General features: G+C 57.7%; 1 protein-coding gene across 4 annotated transcripts in view; it reads left to right on the top strand.

Moving 5' to 3' along the window:
- prmt3 (protein arginine methyltransferase 3) overlaps positions 1-17,691 on the top strand; it is a 273,568-nt gene that overhangs the window by 165,485 nt on the left and 90,392 nt on the right. For all 4 annotated transcript variants that reach the window (XM_038808358.1, XM_038808357.1, XM_038808355.1 and 1 more), the window contains exon 12: positions 6,538-6,725. In XM_038808358.1, coding sequence (XP_038664286.1) covers positions 6,538-6,725 — 188 coding nt within the window. The remainder of the gene's footprint in view (positions 1-6,537; positions 6,726-17,691) is intronic.

Here is a 17,691-nt window from a genome sequence, read left to right as displayed (position 1 = left end):
AATATTTCCCACTTTCTCTGTCTTTTAGCTTTGACAGAGGGTCATCCGGACTCGATACGTTAGCTCTTTTCCCGCCCGATAGATGCTGCCAGAGCTGCTGAGATTTTCCAGCATTTTCCAACATTAGGGGGGGGGGGGGGTGGGTGGAGTGGGGTTGGGGGGGGGGGGGTGGGTTGGGGTGGGGGGGGCGGGTTGGATGATGACCCCACATGGTCATCAGATGGAGATCCTGCGAGAGTATCGGCATATGGTCAGTGAGAGGGAGGGATCATTCTGTCTGACATAAATAACTCACTTGAGACAGGCCATCTGGGTGAAGGAGCAATGGATGCTGACCTCTGCGGCGCCGGCCAAGCTTGCTGTCAGTAACTGCTCTCTCCTCGGCCATCCCCGCCATCACCAGGCCCGTTATCATCGGGGGTGAGGACTCTGCCACTCGTCTGAGCCCTTTCCCACCTGGATTGGGTCAACTTCTCCTGCGCGACGGAGAGGAAGCATTGGGAGGAAGGGTGGGGGGTGGAGATAGAGGGGAGTCTGTGGCATGTGAGGGCACCATTCTTGGGCATGGAGGGATTGTGTTGGTGGGTGTCAGGATGTGCCGGGGCACAAGCTGTGGTGGGGAGATGGTGTAGGGTGCCAGCCACTGACTTGTTGGTAGGGTGGTGGGGGGTGGGGGAGGTGTGACAGCCCGTTCCGGCGTGAAGCTCGTGGGAGATCACTTCTGGCAATAAGTGCTGTTGAATACGGGCCACAGTCTCGGCGATACGGCCGTCGGGAAGCACTCGGCAAGTCGCACCCGATATGACACCTCGGATCTTTTCCTTAAATCGTGCTCCTGATCTGTGGGTTACCAGCGTGTTGTAAGCAAACAGATAACAAAGGTCACAAAATGGCTTAGATAATGGAAGCCTATGGCATCAAATCACACACCATCGTACTTTACCTTCCTTAAAACCGTTTCAACCATAAAGTGTTGCTCGAATGGTGGATGTCAACAGGAGTCTGTTGTGAGGCACACGAAGTGGAAGCTGACTAGATTGAGCACATTGGGTAGAACATGGAGTAGCAAGTTTTTGAAGCTTGTTGAGAGAAGTTGTGTGTGGGGTGGAGCTGGAGGGGGGGGGACGGCACAAGTAATCGTCAGTTAATCATATTATTTTGGTCTGTTGGTTATTTTATTCATGGCTTTGCATGTAACCTCTTGGACATCTGTATAAAAAATGCTCAATGCTGGTCTATAGACTTCTCACGCCAGATTGCTTTCAGGTTACTTTGATTAAAGGGAGAAACTCCTTACCTTCCCAGCAAGTGGAAAGAGAAGCAAATAATTTGAATCCCTTCCTATTCAATCCATTAGTGCGGAATTCGAAATGTGGACATGTTTGGACTGGTGGGAATGCCGGTGTGAGGCACATCCCTCCCTCCCTCCCTGCCCCCCCAACCCCCCCAACCCCTGGCATTTTTCAACATGCTGTTGGTGGAACCGTGTCCTGATCAAAACTTATTTTTTTCTGCTCCGGATCGGAGTTTGGTTTTGGAATGTCGCGAAGAGCCAAAATTGAGTTCACCTTCTGGCGACCTTTCGATGTTCACCCAAGCGTAGATAGCAGCTGGTGATATTAGTTGTGACTAACAAATTTGTTCTAAACTTTCGGGGAAAACTCTTTGGAAGATCTGCATGAGTGCATCTTTTTAAAGCCTATATGTTACGATCTGAATGTCCCTCTCGTGAGGTTTTACTGATTCTTATCACAAAAGTCAACCCCCATTGTTAAGCCCTTGCAACCTGACAGCAGAAAACTTCACATGTTCCGTATGTGTTCCACCAGAGAACAGAGCATGCAATCTAACATAATCCTGATAGGGTCTGCATGATGCCAACAGCCTGTGGCTAAAGTGACACACTGAATTTATTGCAATAAAGGAATGTACGCTGAAACGCGTTCAATTCGAATATAAGAACATCGGGCACCATGGTCGATGAATAGCGAGAGAGGACAAAAACGGGATCCGTACCAGGCGCCAAGCAGTTGCGTTCATCCGACAAGAAATCAATTATCACCACTTAAGCCCCTTTTCCATACAATTAACGAGAGCCACCCCATCTCCACCGGCCTCCCATCAATCAGCGGCCACCCCAGCAAGTGAAAATGATAATGAAAATCGCTTATTGTCACGAGTAGGCTTCAATGAAGTTACTGTGAAAAGCCCCTAGTCGTCACATTCCGGCGCCTGTTCGGGGAGGCTGGTACGGGAATTGAACCGTGCTGCTGGCCTGCCTTGGTCTGCTTTCAAAGCCAGCGATTTAGCTCAGTGAGCTAAACCAGCCCCGTAGGGAGTCGAGGAGGTGAGCAGCCATCTTTGCTCATAGTCAAAGAGCCAGGGTGTGCTGGGTTTGTCGCCCCAGTTGCTTGGCGGGGGGTGGGGGCAATCCTCTGCAGAGGTGGGCTACCATGAGAGGGTGGGGGGGGGGAGGCGCAGGAACTGGGGAGGCCATCGCTCACAGCAACACCACCTTGCCAACCTCTGGATCCCAACCCCATTCTGGGGGCAACCACTGTCCCTGCCCCAACGATCACTCATAACCCCCGCCGTCTGCTGAGGACTCTGGCGGCCTGCCTGAAGGCAATCGCTAATAGGGACTTAGCAATCGTGGTTAAGTGAGGGCCTGACACATGCCAAATGGGTTCCCCAATTAAGTTCATGCCAGGAAGGATATTAATATCCACTTGAAGGCCTCAACACTCTGCCGCTAGTATTTCAGCCAGCGAGGCTCGTCATATGGGGAGCACTCAAGCAAGCCCTTGCTGGTGGACACCCAGGGGTGAGAAGGGGCAGTAAGAGGGGTGATGGGGAAGAGGGATGGGTAGGATCCCTTGTTCAATGGCACTCAATGCCTTATTAATGCATCCAGCATCTGGAAAGGGGCTACTCTTTGAGAGTGTGACTCCGCCCCACCCTGATAACCCCTCCCTGCCATCACTCACCTGTGCCTGGGTCTGTCTCGGATCAAATCCTCGCGTGGGTATAATACTATCAGCAACTACCGCCTCCTGGCTGGCCCCTCTCAGTGGACGGGATTTTCCCCCCAGGGTCCTTGATCTCTGAGAAACGCCTGCCACCGGCCCGCATCATATCTTCTCGAGGAGAGACGATACGCGGTTCTCTCCGGTGGAGAAGCAGACAGCCGAGATTCCCATGGTTTCTAGGAGATTCTGCCTTTTATATCCATTATTGGAATTGTTTATTGTCACGTGTACCGAGGTACAGTGAAAAGTATTTTTCTGCGAACAGCTCAACAGATCATTCAGTACATGGGAAGAAAACACAATAAAAGAAAATACATAATAGGGCAACACAAGATATACAATGTAACTACATAAGGACGGACATCGGATGAAGCATACAGGGTGTAGTGTTAATGAGGTCAGTCCGTAAGAGGGTCATTTAGGAGTCTGGTAACAGTGGGGAAGAAGCTGTTTTTGAGTCTGTTTGTGCGTGTTCTCAGACTTCTGTATCTCCTGCCCGATGGAAGAAGTTGGAAGAGTGAGTAAGCCGGGTGGGAGGGGTCTTTGATTATGCTGCCCGCTTTCCCCCGGCAGCGGGAGGTGTAGATGGAGTCAATGGATGGGAGGCAGGTTCGTGTGATGGACTGGGCTGTGTTCACAACTCTCTGAAGTTTCTTGCAGTCCTGGGCTGAGCAGTTGCCATACCAGGCTGTGATGCAGCCAGATAGGATACTTTCTGTACAGGGAGTAGAGTAGGTGGCTAAGTACGCAGCCTTGCAGGGCCCCGGTATTGAGGACTGTTATGGAGGAGGTGTTGTTGTTCATTCTTACTGATTTTCGTCTGTTGGTCAGAAAATCGAGGATTCAGTTGCAGAGTGGGGAGCCACTCTATTGGGATGTGGGATTCGCTGACGAGGCCAGCATATGTTATTTTTTTAATTTACCTTTTATTATAAATTTAGAGTACCCAATTCTTTTTTCCAAATTAAGGGGCAATTTAGCGTGGCCAATCCACATAACCTGCACATCTTTGGGTTGTGGGGGTGAGACCCACGCAAACACAGGGAGAACGTGCAAACTCCACACGGTCAGTGACCCAGGGCCGGGTTCGAACCTGCGTCCTAGGCGCCGTGAGGCAGCAGTGCTAACCACTGCGCTACCGAACCGCTCCAGTCCATGAGGTGAAGGTACACCCCCAGTGCTGTTTGAGATTTAAATTCAACCACAGCTGCCGGCTCATAGTTGCGGAGGTGGGGGTGGAGGTGGGGGTGGTGGGGGGGTGCAACCCTTTCACTGCATGACCAGCAGCCACAGGCCTGGCCCGACGCCTTACCAGGTACTGGGGAGGTTAAGGGCCCCCAGTGAGATGAAGCCTGCCCCACCCCCTCCTGCACTTCATCTCGCCCACCCCCTCATCCCCAACGCCGCAGAGGCCGCCTCCTCTCGCTGACCGTGTTTCCGCTACTGTATCCGGCCCACCGGCCAGTGGGAAAATTCCAGCTGCCTCTGGGGCGGGGCCTTGACATCACCAATTTACCCCCAATTCGCCCTTCTGGAAAATGGCCTGGTTTTGGGGGCGGAGGGGTGCAGTTGGGTGGGGCGGGTGGGGAGATGATTACAGCAAACTGGCTTCACCAAATTCCCGGGCCTACCTGTTTCAGGTCAGGTCTCAATCATCCTCCGAAAGTCATGCCCAAGGTAGTCAACCAAATGTTGAGTGAATGAGATCTTGGGCAGCACGGTGGTGCAGTGGTTAACACTGCTGCCTCATGGCGCCGCGGTCCCAGGTTCAATCCCGGCTCTGGTTCACTGCTTGTGTGGAGTTTGCACATTCTCCCCGTGTTTGCATGGGTTTCGCCTCCACAACCAAAGATGTGCAGGGTGGGTGGATTGGCCACGCTAAATTGCCCCTTAATTGGAAAAAATGAATTGGGTGCTCTAAATTTTTTTTTAAAAAGTGAATGAGATCTCCACGACTATATTCATGTGCATTTGTTAATGCATTTCTGTCAAAGATTGAGCATTTGTTCCTGAGATTTGCAATCTGGACAAGAGGTTTAGCTTCCTCCAGGGTTGGGTACCCCACTGTGCCAGGTGTGTGAGGTCAAAGCACCTTGCCACATGCCTGCTCCGTGTAATAAAGCCGATCTTTCCTTCACGAAAACCTGAATCTGCAAGCCCAGTTTCTGGGAATAATATTTGATTGGAAGCTGAAGAGGAGTCAGTTCAGCGTGTGCGCATCCTGCCAGTCAGATCCATTAGTCAGGCTTGGCTAATCGGCAAGCCAGCTTGCCACGAAAGCCTAGTTGCGAGAGGACTCTGCGTTATTTTTATTTCCTGAGGCAATTCTTTATTGGTGGAAAATAACAGTTGTGAGATGGTGCTGGGTTTTGGGCAGTTAACATTAAGTAGCTGCTGATCACAGCATGTTTTATATGGAATGTACATTAAAAAAAAAAATCACATTTGCTGTGATCATTAGTTAGCTTGAATGTGCTCTGCTGGGGTCTTTGATAATATTAAGGGCTCTTTTTGCGCCCATTTAAAATGTATCCTCATTCTGCAGTGAAAACTGGAATTTAAATACGCTCTTTACAGACACAAAGGAGATAATTCCCCTCAAAAGCTGCCTGTAAAAATACAACCCCCATCTATCAATGCGCAGAAAATGAGAAGAGCTTTATTTCAAAACGCCATGAAAACTCCACACTCCACACAGCAGATATTGCACAACCCACAGCACCAACTCCTCTTAATCCTCAGCGTTCTGCGGATTGTGAGCCATCCGGAGAGTGTGGAGAATATCCCATTCTGCAAAGCAGCCTCTGGAGCTGCTGTGAAAGGCGAGGTGGCTTTGGGCAGTCAATCGAGAAGGACGCAGATGTCATTGCTGTGAATCTCTGTGAGCAGCCAGGGAGCTCTTACTCCCTGTCCAATCAACGCTTTGTTAATTTTGCCCGTGTGCAGTAATAATTATTCAATTACTGCGCTAATAGGAAAAGAATGAGGTGACAAATATGTTGTGTTGGGAAGTTTAAAGGTCTTTGAAGCAGAGGCAGCGGGATGATGACTATTGTCTTCCCCACCCCCCCGGACGTAACGATTTACAAATCTCGACTCAGTTTGTGGCTTTACACTGACCCACAGCATGCATATAAAGAGCAGCATATATTTCCTTTGAATCTCCCAACGCTGCTCATGAATACCTGCTTACGTTTGGCAGAGGAAGTGTAGTAGTAAGCTTTGGGAGAGCTGATTGCGAACAACACGAGCCTGTATTTAACCTTGGGAAAAGATTCCCACCTTGTACAATGGTACAATGATATTGCCTTCTATAAATAGTAGATTCCTCGTTGCGTTAAATATGATCAATAGCATTTTTTATTTCATGGCGTGAGATGTCTGTCACTAACTTCAGTCCATTTCAGACCCAGTAAATCTGAATGCAAATTCTCGAGCGTCCAAATCTGGTGGGGTTTTTCCTTTCCCCCTCTGCTGTGAAGTTAATTCACTCAATGCTTTCTTTCAGTGTACCCCGATGTCTGCACTATTAGCCTGGTAGCAGTGGGAGACAGGAAGAAGCACGATGAACGAGTGGCTTTCTGGGAGGATGTGTATGGCTTCAAGATGTCCTGCATGAAGAAGGCTGTGATACCCGAAGCTGTGGTGGAGGTGCTGAGCCCCGACACCCTCATTTCAGAGCCCTGCGTCATCAAGGTACGTATCGCCCTGCCAACCAGGTGGACACGCTGTTGAGGCAACAGTCCGCTTTCTGCACACAACAGGAATAAACGTGAAGGGCTGGGATCGTGAAGACGCGTCACCGCCAGGGTAGATGCTGGATTGGCGAATGTTGATGAAGCAGGGCCTGTGTTGGGCAGCATGGTGGCACAGTGGTTAGCAAAGTTGCTTCACAGCTCCAGGGTCTCAGGTTCGATTCCCGGCTTGGGTCACCGTCTGTGCGGAGTCTGTATGTTCTCCCCGTGTCTGCGTGGGTTTCCTCCGGGTGCTCTGGTTTCCTCCCACAGTCCAAAGATGTTCAGATTAGGTGGATTGGCCATGATAAATTGCCCTTAGTGTCTAAAAAGGTTAAGTGGGGGTTATTGGGTTACGGGGATAGGGTAGATATATGGGCTTGGTTAGGGTGCTCTTTATAAGGGCCGGTGCAGACTCAATGGGCCAAATGGCCTCCTTCTGCACTGTAAATTCTATGATCTGTAAAGCGCCAGATAGCACCCAGCTCTGCTGAACCCCAGAGCTCTCGCTTTGTGTTTTGCGTAAAGATCTATCACCTTTCAGTATGTGTCGGAGAACCACCCAAAACAGAAATTCTGTCACATGAACAGGTTCTTCCACAAATATCAACAACTGGAAAGTGTTTCCTGCTCACAGCAAGATCTTGAAGCCAGCTGAGAATTCAGAATAATGGGATTTGGGGAAATACTGCAGCACTGAGCTTAAAAAGTACCTGGTAGTTTAAAGATCTAGATTAATTTTCAGTGTTGGCTGTCAAACATCAATTAGCAAATCATATGTTGGGCGGAAAAACATTGGTATCACCGCCGATGTAAAGGATCACGGAGCTATTCTGTTGAAGACATTGTCCCATTCGCTTGTGAAAATGATGACAATGTGCTTCCCCTACTCTTCAGGCAGCATATTTCAGACCCTCGTAGTTCAGCGGATAAAAAAAAAATCTATCTTTCCCATTTTGTTAACCATGTTCGTAAGATACAGGAGCAGGATTGGGCCATTTGGCCCAGCAAGTCTGCTCCGCCATTCGATCATGGTCGATCTCATTCTGACCTTAGAATCATAGAATTTACAGTGCAGAAGGAGGCCATTCAGCTCATCGAGTCTGCACCGGCTCTTGGAAAGAGCACCCTACCCAAGGTCAACAACTCCACCCTATCCCCATAACCCAGTAACCCCACCCAACACTAAGGGCAATTTTGGACACTAAGGGCAATTTATCATGGCCAATCCACCTAACCTGCACATCTTTGGACTGTGGGAGGAAACCGGAGCACCCGGAGGAAACCCACGCAGACACGGGGAGGATGTGCAGACTCGACACAGACAGTGACCCAAGCTGGAATCGAACCTGGGACCCTGGAGCTGTGAAGCATTTGTGCTATCCACAAGGCTACCGTGCTGCATTTAGACAATATGGTGGGTAGAGTGTCAGCTGGTGAAATTGGCAAGGTGGGTGGAATGTAAGCTGGGTAGGGTGGTAAAGTGGTGGTCGAGTCACTGGTGAGGGAACTGGAGGCTTGGGAGTGCAATTGGATGGTCAGCCAGAGAGTCAAATGGTGGGGTGGCGGCTGGGAGGGGCAGTCGGCAGGTCGGGTGGGGCAGTAGGCGTGTTGGGGAAAGGGTTATTGGAGTGTCGGGCAAGGGCAGTCGGTGAAGGACAATCAGAGGGTAGGGGAAGAGGAATTGGAAGCTCGTGAAGGGCAGTCAGAGAGTCAGGAGGGGCAGTCGGAGTGGGGGAGGGGCAGTCGGAGTGGGGGAGGGGCAGTCAGAGTGGGGGAGGAGCAGTCGGAGTGTGGGGGGGCAGTCCGAGTCAGGAGGGGCAGTCGGAGTGGAGGAGGGGCAGTCGGAGTTGGGGGAGGGGCAGTCGGAGTGGGGGAGGGGCAGTCAGAGTGGGGGAGGGGCAGTCGGTAGGTCACGGAAGGGCAGTTAGAGAGTCGGGAGGTGCTATCGGGAAGGATCAGGAGCTGCAGTCGGAGAGTGGAGGGCAGTGAAAAGCAGGGAAGCAGTGAGTGGGCCTGGGGTCAGTGGGAGGGCCTGAGGGCAGTGGGAGGGCCTGGGGGCAGTGGGAGGGCCTGGGGAAGTGGGAGGGCCTGGGGCAGTGGGAGGGCCTGAGGGCAGTGGGAGGGCCTGGGGGCAGTGGGAGGGCCTGGGGCCAGTGGGAGGGCCTGGGGGCAGTGGGATGGTGCTGGGGCAGTGGGAGGGCCTTGGGGCAGTGGGAGGGCCTTGGGGCAGTGGGAGGGCCTGGGGGCAGTGGGAGGGCCTGGGGGCAGTGGGAGGGCCTGGGGGCAGTGGGAGGGCCTGGAGGCAGTGGGAGGGCCTGGGGGCAGTGGGAGGGCGGGGGGCAGTGGGATGGTACAGGGGCCGTGGCATGGTGCAGGGGGAGCGGGAGGGCCTGGGGGCAGCGGGAGGGCCCGGGGGCAGCGGGAGGGCCCGGGGGCAGCGGGAGGGCCTGGGGGCAGCGGGAGGGCCTGGGGGCAGCGGGAGGGCCTGGGGCAGCGGGAGGGCCTGGGGGCAGTGGGATGGTGCTGGGGGCAGTGGGATGGTGCTGGGGGCAGTGGGATGGTGTAGGGGCAGCGGGAGGGCCTGGGGGCAGTGGGAGGGCCTGGGGGCAGTGGGAGGGCCTGGGGGCAGTGGGAGGGCCTGGGGGCAGTGGGAGGGCCTGGAGGCAGTGGGAGGGCCTGGGGGCAGTGGGAGGGCGGGGGGCAGTGGGATGGTACAGGGGCCGTGGCATGGTGCAGGGGGAGCGGGAGGGCCTGGGGGCAGCGGGAGGGCCCGGGGGCAGCGGGAGGGCCTGGGGGCAGTGGGAGGGCCTGGGGGCAGTGGGAGGGCCTGGGGGCAGTGGGAGGGCCTGGGGGCAGTGGGAGGGCCTGGAGGCAGTGGGAGGGCCTGGGGGCAGTGGGAGGGCGGGGGGCAGTGGGATGGTACAGGGGCCGTGGCATGGTGCAGGGGGAGCGGGAGGGCCTGGGGGCAGCGGGAGGGCCCGGGGGCAGCGGGAGGGCCCGGGGGCAGCGGGAGGGCCTGGGGGCAGCGGGAGGGCCTGGGGGCAGCGGGAGGGCCTGGGGCAGCGGGAGGGCCTGGGGGCAGTGGGATGGTGCTGGGGGCAGTGGGATGGTGCTGGGGGCAGTGGGATGGTGTAGGGGCAGCGGGAGGGCCTGGGGGCAGTGGGATGGTGTAGGGGCAGCGGGAGGGCCTGGGGGCAGTGGGAGGGCCTGGGGGCAGTGGGAGTGCCTGGGGGCAGCGGGAGGGCCTGGGGGCAGCGGGAGGGCCTGGGGGCAGTGGATTGGTGCAGGGGCAGCGGGAGGGCCTGGGGGCAGCGGGAGGGCCTGGGGGCAGTGGGTTGGTGCTGGGGCAGTGGGAGGGCCTGGGGGCAGCGGGAGGGCCTGGGGGCAGCGGGAGGGCCTGGGGGCAGTAGGATGGTGCTGGGGCAGTGGGATGGCCTGGGGGCAGTGGGACAGTGCTGGGGCAGTGGGAGGGCCCAGGGGCAGTGGGAGGGCCCGGGGGCAGCGGGAGGGCCCGGGGGCAGCGGGAGGGCCCGGGGGCAGCGGGAGGGCCTGGGGGCAGCGGGAGGGCCTGGGGGCAGTGGGTTGGTGCTGGGGCTGTGGGAGGGCAGTGGGATGGAGCAGGGGCAGTGGGAGGGCCCAGGGGCAGTGGGAGGGCCCAGGGGCAGTGGGAGGGCCCGGGGGCAGTGGGAGGGGCCCGGGGGCAGTGGGAGGGGCCCGGGGGCAGTGGGAGGGCCCGGGGGCAGTGGGTTAGTGCAGGGGCAGTGGGAGGGGCTGGGGGCAGTGGGAGGGCCTGGGGGCAATGGGTTGGTGCAGGGGCAGCGGGAGAGCCTGGGGGCAGCGGGAGGGCTTGGGGGCAGTGGGATGGTGCTGGGGCAGTGGGATGGCCTGGGGGCAGTGGGAGGGCCTGGGGGCAGTGGGACGGTGCTGGGGGCAGCGGGAGGGCTTGGGGGCAGTGGGATGGCCCGGTGCAGTGGGATGGCCCGGTGCAGTGGGATGGCCCGGTGCAGTGGGATGGCCCGGTGCAGTGGGATGGCCCGGGTGCAGTGGGATGGCCCGGGTGCAGTGGGATGGTGCTGGGGCAGTGGGATGGTGCTGGGGCAGGGGCAGTGGGAAGGTGCGGGGGGCAGTGGGAGGGCCTGGGGGCAGTGGGATGGTGCTGGGGGCAGTGGGAGGGCCTGGGGGCAGTGGGAGGGTCCTGGGGGCAGTGGGAGGGTGCTGGGGGCAGTGGGATGGTGCTGGGGGCAGTGGGAGGGCCTGGGGGCAGTGGGAGTGCCTGGGGGCAGTGGGATGGTGCTGGGGGCAGTGGGATGGTGCTGGGGGCATTGGGAGGGCCCGGGGGCAGTGGGAGGGCCCGGGGGCAGTGGGAGGGCCCGGGGGCAGTGGGATGGTGCGGGGGCAGTGGGATGGTGCTGGGGGCAGTGGGATGGTGCTGGGGACAGTGGGAGGGCCTGGGGGCAGTGGGAGGGCCTGGGGGCAGTGGGAGGGCCCGGGGGCAGTGGGAGGGCCCGGGGGCAGTGGGAGGGCCCGGGGGCAGTGGGAGGGCCCGGGGGCAGTGGGAGGGCCCGGGGGCAGTGGGAGGGCCTGGGGGCAGTGGGATGGTGCTGGGGCAGTGGGAGGGCCTGGGGGCAGTGGGAGGGCCTGGGGGCAGTGGAAGGGTCCAGGGGCAGTGGGAGGGCCCAGGGGCAGTGGGAGGGCCCGGGGGCAGTGGGAGGGCCCGGGGGCAGTGGGAGGGCCCGGGGGCAGTGGGAGGGCCCGGGGGCAGTGGGAGGGCCCGGGGGCAGTGGGAGGGCCTGGGGGCAGTGGGAGGGTCCTGGGGGCAGTGGGATGGTGCTGGGCAGAGGGATGGTGCTGGGGCAGTGGGATGGTGCTGGGGACAGTGGGAGGGCGCTGGGGGCAGTGGGAGGGCCTGGGGGCAGTGGGGGCAGTGGGAGGGCCTGGGGGCAGTGGGAGGGCCTGGGGGCAGTGGGAGGGCCTGGGGGCAGTGGGAGGGCCTGGGGGCAGTGGGAGGGCCTGGGGGCTGTGGGATGGTGCTGAGGCAGTGGGATGGTGAAGGGGCAGTGGGATGGTGCTGGGGGCAGTGGGAGGGCCTGGGGGCAGTGGGATGGTGCTGGGGTAGTGGGAAGGTGCTGGGGGCAGTGGGAAGGTGCTGGGGGCAGTGGGAAGGTGCTGGGGGCAGTGGGATGGTGCTGGGGGCAGTGGGAGGGCCTGGGGGCAGTGGGAGGGCCTGGGGGCAGTGGGATGGTGCTGGGGCAGTGGGAGGGCCTGGGAGCAGTGGGAGGGCCTGGGAGCAGTGGGAGGGCCTGGGGCAGTGGGAGGGCCTGGGGGCAGTGGGAGGGCCTGAGGGCAGTGGGAGGGCCTGGGGGCAGTGGGAGGGCCTGGGGCAGTGGGAGGGCCTGGGGGCAGTGGGATGGAGCAGGGGCAGTGGGAGGGCCCGGGGGCAGTGGGAGGGCCCGGGGGCAGTGGGAGGGCCCGGGGGCAGTGGGAGGGCCTGGGGGCAGTGGGATGGTGCTGGGGCAGTGGGATGGTGCTGGGGCAGTGGGAGGGCCTGGGAGCAGTGGGAGGGCCTGGGGCAGTGGGAGGGCCTGGGGGCAGTGGGAGGGCCTGAGGGCAGTGGGAGGGCCTGGGGGCAGTGGGAGGGCCTGGGGCAGTGGGAGGGCCTGGGGGCAGTGGGATGGAGCAGGAGCAGTGGGAGGGCCCGGGGGCAGTGGGAGGGCCCGGGTGCAGTGGGAGGGCCCGGGGGCTGTGGGATGGTGCTGCAGGCAGTGGGATGGAGCAGGGGCAGTGGGAGGGTGCTGGGGCAATGGGAGGGTGCTGGGGCAGTGGCATGGTGCAGGGGCAGTGGGAGGGCCTGGGGGCACTGGGAGGGTGCTGGGGGCAGTGAGATGGTGCAGGGGCAGTGGGAGGGCCTGGGAGCAGTGGGAGGGCCTGGGGGCTGTGGGAGGGCCTGGGGGCAGTGGTGTGGTGCTGGGGGCAGAGGGATGGTGCTGGGGGCAGTGGGATGGTGCAGGGTCCGTGGGATGGTGCTGGGGGCAGTGAGATGGCGTTGGGGGCTGTGGGAGGGCTGGGGGCAGTGGGATGGTGCTTGGGGGCAGTGGGAAGGTGCTGGGGGCAGTGGGATGGTGCTGGGGGCAGTGAGATGGCGCTGGGGGCAGTGGGATGGTGCTGGGGGCAGTGGGATGGTGCTGGGGGCAGTGGGATGGCCTGGGGGCAGTGGGATGGTGCTGGGGGCAGTGGGATGGTGCTGGGGGCAGCGGGATTGTGCTGGGGCAGTGGGAGGGCCTGGGGGCAGTGGGAGGGACTGGGGGCAGTGGGATGGTGCTGGGGGCAGTGGGATGGTGCTGGGGGCTGTGGGATGGCCTGGGGGCAGTGGGATGGTGCTGGGGCTGTGGGATGGCCTGGGGGCAGTGGGATGGTGCTGGGGCAGTGGGATGGTGCTGGGGCTGTGGGATGGCCTGGGGGCAGTGGGATGGTGCTGGGGCAGTGGGGTGGTGCTGGGGCAGTGGGATGGCCTGGGGGCAGTGGGATGGTGCTGGGGGCAGTGGGATGGTGCTGGGGGCAGTGGGATGGTGCTGGGGCAGTGGGATGGTGCTGGGGGCAGTGGGATGGTGCTGGGGCAGTGGGATGGTGCTGGGGGCAGTGGGGTGGTGCAGGTGCAGTGGGAGGGCCTGGGAGCAATGGGGTGGTGCAGGGGCAGTGGGATGGTGCTGGGGCAGTGGGAGGGCCTGGGGGCAGTTGGAGGGCCTGGGAGCAATGGGGTTGTGCAGGGGCAGTGGGATGGTGCTGGGGGCAGTGGGGTGGTGCAGGTGCAGTGGGAGGGCCTGGGAGCAATGGGGTGGTGCTGGGGCAGTGGGATGGTGCTTGGGGGCAGTGGGAGGGCCTGGGGGCAGTGGGAGGGCTGGGGGCAGTGGGATGGTGCTGGGGGCAGTGGGATGGTGCTGGGGCTGTGGGATGGTGCTTGGGGGCAGTGGGATGGTGCTGTGGGCAGTGGGATGGTGCTTGGGGGCAGTGGGATGGTGCTTGGGGGCAGTGGGATGGTGCTGTGGGCAGTGGGGTGGTGCTGGGGCAGTGGGATGGTGCTTGGGGGCAGTGGGATGGTGCTTGGGGGCAGTGGGATGGTGCTGGGGCAGTGGGAGGGCTGGGGGCAGTGGGATGGTGCTGGGGCAGTGGGAGGGCTGGGGGCTGTGGGATGGTGCTTGGGGGCAGTGGGATGGTGCTGTGGGCAGTGGGGTGGTGCTGGGGCAGTGGGATGGTGCTTGGGGGCAGTGGGATGGTGCTGTGGGCAGTGGGGTGGTGCTGGGGGCAGTGGGATGGTGCTGGGGCTGTGGGATGGTGCTTGGGGGCAGTGGGATGGTGCTTGGGGGCAGTGGGATGGTGCTGGGGGCAGTGGGATGGTGCTGGGGCAGTGGGAGGGCTGGGGGCAGTGGGATGGTGCTGGGGCAGTGGGAGGGCTGGGGGCAGTGGGATGGTGCTGGGGCAGTGGGAGGGCTGGGGGCAGTGGGATGGTGCTGGGGCAGTGGGATGGTGCTGGGGCAGTGGGATGGTGCTGGGGCTGTGGCAGGTTTGGGCGGTGGCGGCAATGGCACCATCGGGGTGGGTGAGTCAGAGGGCCAGGCAGGCAGTCGGATAGTTCGGAGAGTATCAGAGGTTTGGGGAGAGGTCAAGTGGGAAATCTGTGGGTAATGGCGGGGGCGGGGGGGGGGGGGGGGGGGGGGGGGGGTCAATGGGGAGTTAGAAGATCAATTGCACCGGGGGTTAGATATGATTTCTTCCTGTCTAACATTTCCTCGGAACACTCCAAAGTCTCCGACTCAAACTCAAAATTAGGGAGTTTTTCAGAAGTTTCTGGGACTGCAGAATTCCCCATCGGAAGGTGAAACTTCCTGGGAAATATTCCCATGGAGTCCTTGTGTTGGGCACTTCCAAGGGATTCCCCAGCATATCTTCTGGGTACCTACAGGTACAATGAGCCAGGGTTGGGAAGATCTGGGTACAAGTCGATAGCACAGCCTGTAACCCAGTGTGACTCCACAACAACTTGCTGTCCAAAACAAAGCAACCTGACGGTGTTTTGCTGTTCCATCGCTTGCTGGAAGAGCAAAGAAGGTTATTTTACATTGCGCTTAACTGTAATTGATGCTTAATAAACAAGGATTAATCATCGCAGAAATCCGTTCCTACTCCATCAAAGGGGCAAAACATAATCCTTTCAGACACGCTGTCATCTATCTTTGTTTTCAATGTCACCGTGTTTACTTGAACAAAACTTAAAAGTACACTCTGAAAAGTCAAGGACAAAACGCTGCTGCTTAAGTTGAAAACTACAGTTAATAATACATTATCTGAGAGGTGGATAACTGTTTCTACATGTTCACTGTTTGATATTTGAGTTGTGGGGAGATGAGGGGGGGAGGGGGGGAGTACTGAGTGAAAGGGCCTCGATTTCAATGCTGGGAGTCCAACTACTAATTTAGATTTGTGATCTGCATTCAGCAGCTCTGAATCAACGAGTCAGATTGGCAGGGGGGAGGTGGACTAACAAATTGAAGCTGCCATGGGCATATAGAAGGAGCAAAATGCGATATATGAGGAAGCAAGAAATCGTATCGATAATTACATCCTGGAGATATTCTACACCGCTTGACGGCTAGTGGATTACTTTTCCCGTCGATACCACTGGGTGATTTGGTGCGCCCTCCCCAACCCATGTAATATGCAGCCCCGTGTTGCAAAATAACAGCGAATCCATGAGGTCATAAGAAATGGGAACAGGAGTGGGCCATTCAGCCCCTCGAGCCTGCTCCACCGTTCAGTAGGATCATGGCTGAGCCAACATTCCTCATGTACACTTACCTGCCCTTTCCCCATAACCCTTGATTCCCTGACTGATAAAGAATCTATCCATCTCAGCCTTAAATAAACACGAGGTCTTTGCCCCCACAGCTTTCTGTGGCAGGGAGTCCCAAAGACAACCCTCTGAGAGAAGGAATTTCTCCTCATCTCAGTCTTAAATTGGCACCCCTTTATTCTGAGACTGTGCCCTCTGCTCGTACAATCTCCCTGAGGCTCAACATCCTCTCAGCATTTCCCCTGTCAACTCCCTTAAGAATCCTTTTTGTTTCACTGAGTCCCAGCGAGGACGAGATCCAGGTCACAACATCTCGCAAGATTTTGTTCAATCGCACGAGGCGTTTCGCGCACAACTAATCTCGCGAGAGGCCTCTCGCGAGATTCAACGACCTCGTCGCGCCTTCACAGCGTGACAAAGTTATTAAATCGTCCCCATAGTTTCCGAGGCGTCTGATGAGGATTAGTTGATTCAATTTAATTTATTGTCACATGTACCGAAGTACAGTGAAAAGTATTTTTCTGCAGCCAAGGGGAACTTACACAGTACGTGCAGAGTAGACAAAAAGAATAATCAACAGAGAACATTGACAAATGGTACATTGACAAACAGTGATTGGTTACAGTGCGGAACAAGGGGCCAAACAAAGCAAATACATGAGCACGGGCGTCGTGAATTGTGTTCTTACAGGGAACAGATCAGTCCGAGGGGGAGTCATCGAGGAGTCTTGTAGTTTTGGGGAAGAAGTTGCTCCTATGTCTGGATGTAGAACACAGAACATAGAACAGTACAGCACAGAACAGGCCCTTCGGCCCTCGATGTTGTGCCGAGCAATGATCACCCTACTTAAACCCACGTAACCCGTATACCCGTAACCCAACAATCCCCCCATTAACCTTACACTACGGGCACTTTAGCATGGCCAATCCACCTAACCCGCACATCTTTGGACTGTGGGAGGAAACCGGAGCACCCGGAGGAAACCCACGCACACACGGGGAGGACGTGCAGACTCCACACAGACAGTGACCCAGCCGGGAATCGAACCTGGGACCCTGGAGCTGTGAAGCATTGATGCTAACCACCATGCTACCGTGAGGCGGGTCTTCAGACTTCTGTACCTTCTGCCTGATGGAAGGGTCTGGAAAATGGCAATGCCTGGACAACCCGCAACTGACAAGGAAGTTTGAGGAAAGCAGGCACACAAGAAGAACTTTTACAAATGGTCGACAAAAGACAACTACAATTACTCAGGAATAGGAGAGAGAACCTAGAACATTTGGCAGTGACTGGTAAAACTGAGAGCAGCGGGTCGAGAGAGAGACAAAGGAGGAAATACACCGGCAGCTTAAGAAACAGAACAGGTCGAAGATTTGAGATGAAAGCCAAGATGTTCGCTGTTATCAATGGGTTGTGAGAGTTGGAAAGCCATGACAGCTGACGCTGAAGAAGATGGGTCCTGAAGAAGATGATGATGTTTCTTGTGAATGAAATGTTGGCAGAATATCAGCCTCTTCGTGAGATTCGATTAAGGCCATGGCCAAATTAGTATCTCTTAGGTTTCCAAAGTTATGACCTGCTGGGATACAAAGTGGCCGACAATGGAATGGAGCTTTTTTCCTTTTGTCCTTGGTGGCAAGGTCGCAATTGTTGCTGATTCCTAATTGCCCTTGGGAAGATGCTGGCGAAGCACCTTGGCTTAAGTGGGTCGGTGCAGGTTCGATGGGCCGAATGGCATCCTTCTGCATGTATGTTCTCTGTTCTATGTTCACTGCACTCCTTGTGGTGCAGATGCATCCACGGTGCTGCTTCGGAGAGGGTTTTGACCCAGTGGCAGTGATGGAGCAGTGATATAGTTTCCGCTCAGGATGGTGTGTGACTTTGAGTGGAACTTTGTCTTTCCAATGCATCTGCTGCTTTATTCATGCAGGTGGCAGAGCTCACCACTTTGGAAGGGGGCCTAACATTGTGCTGTGAATTTCATGCATGTTTAGGAAAAGAGAAAAGGGTCCAATTCTCACAAATGACTTAAATCGCTTAGTTTTTAGGGCGGCTCAATGGTTAGCACTGCTGCCTCACA

The sequence above is a fragment of the Scyliorhinus canicula genome, chromosome 9 (assembly GCF_902713615.1).
Source record: "Scyliorhinus canicula chromosome 9, sScyCan1.1, whole genome shotgun sequence".
NCBI lineage: Eukaryota > Metazoa > Chordata > Chondrichthyes > Carcharhiniformes > Scyliorhinidae > Scyliorhinus > Scyliorhinus canicula.
The sequence above is the reverse complement of the archived record's forward strand: the minus strand, read 5'-3'. Positions and strand labels throughout refer to the sequence as shown.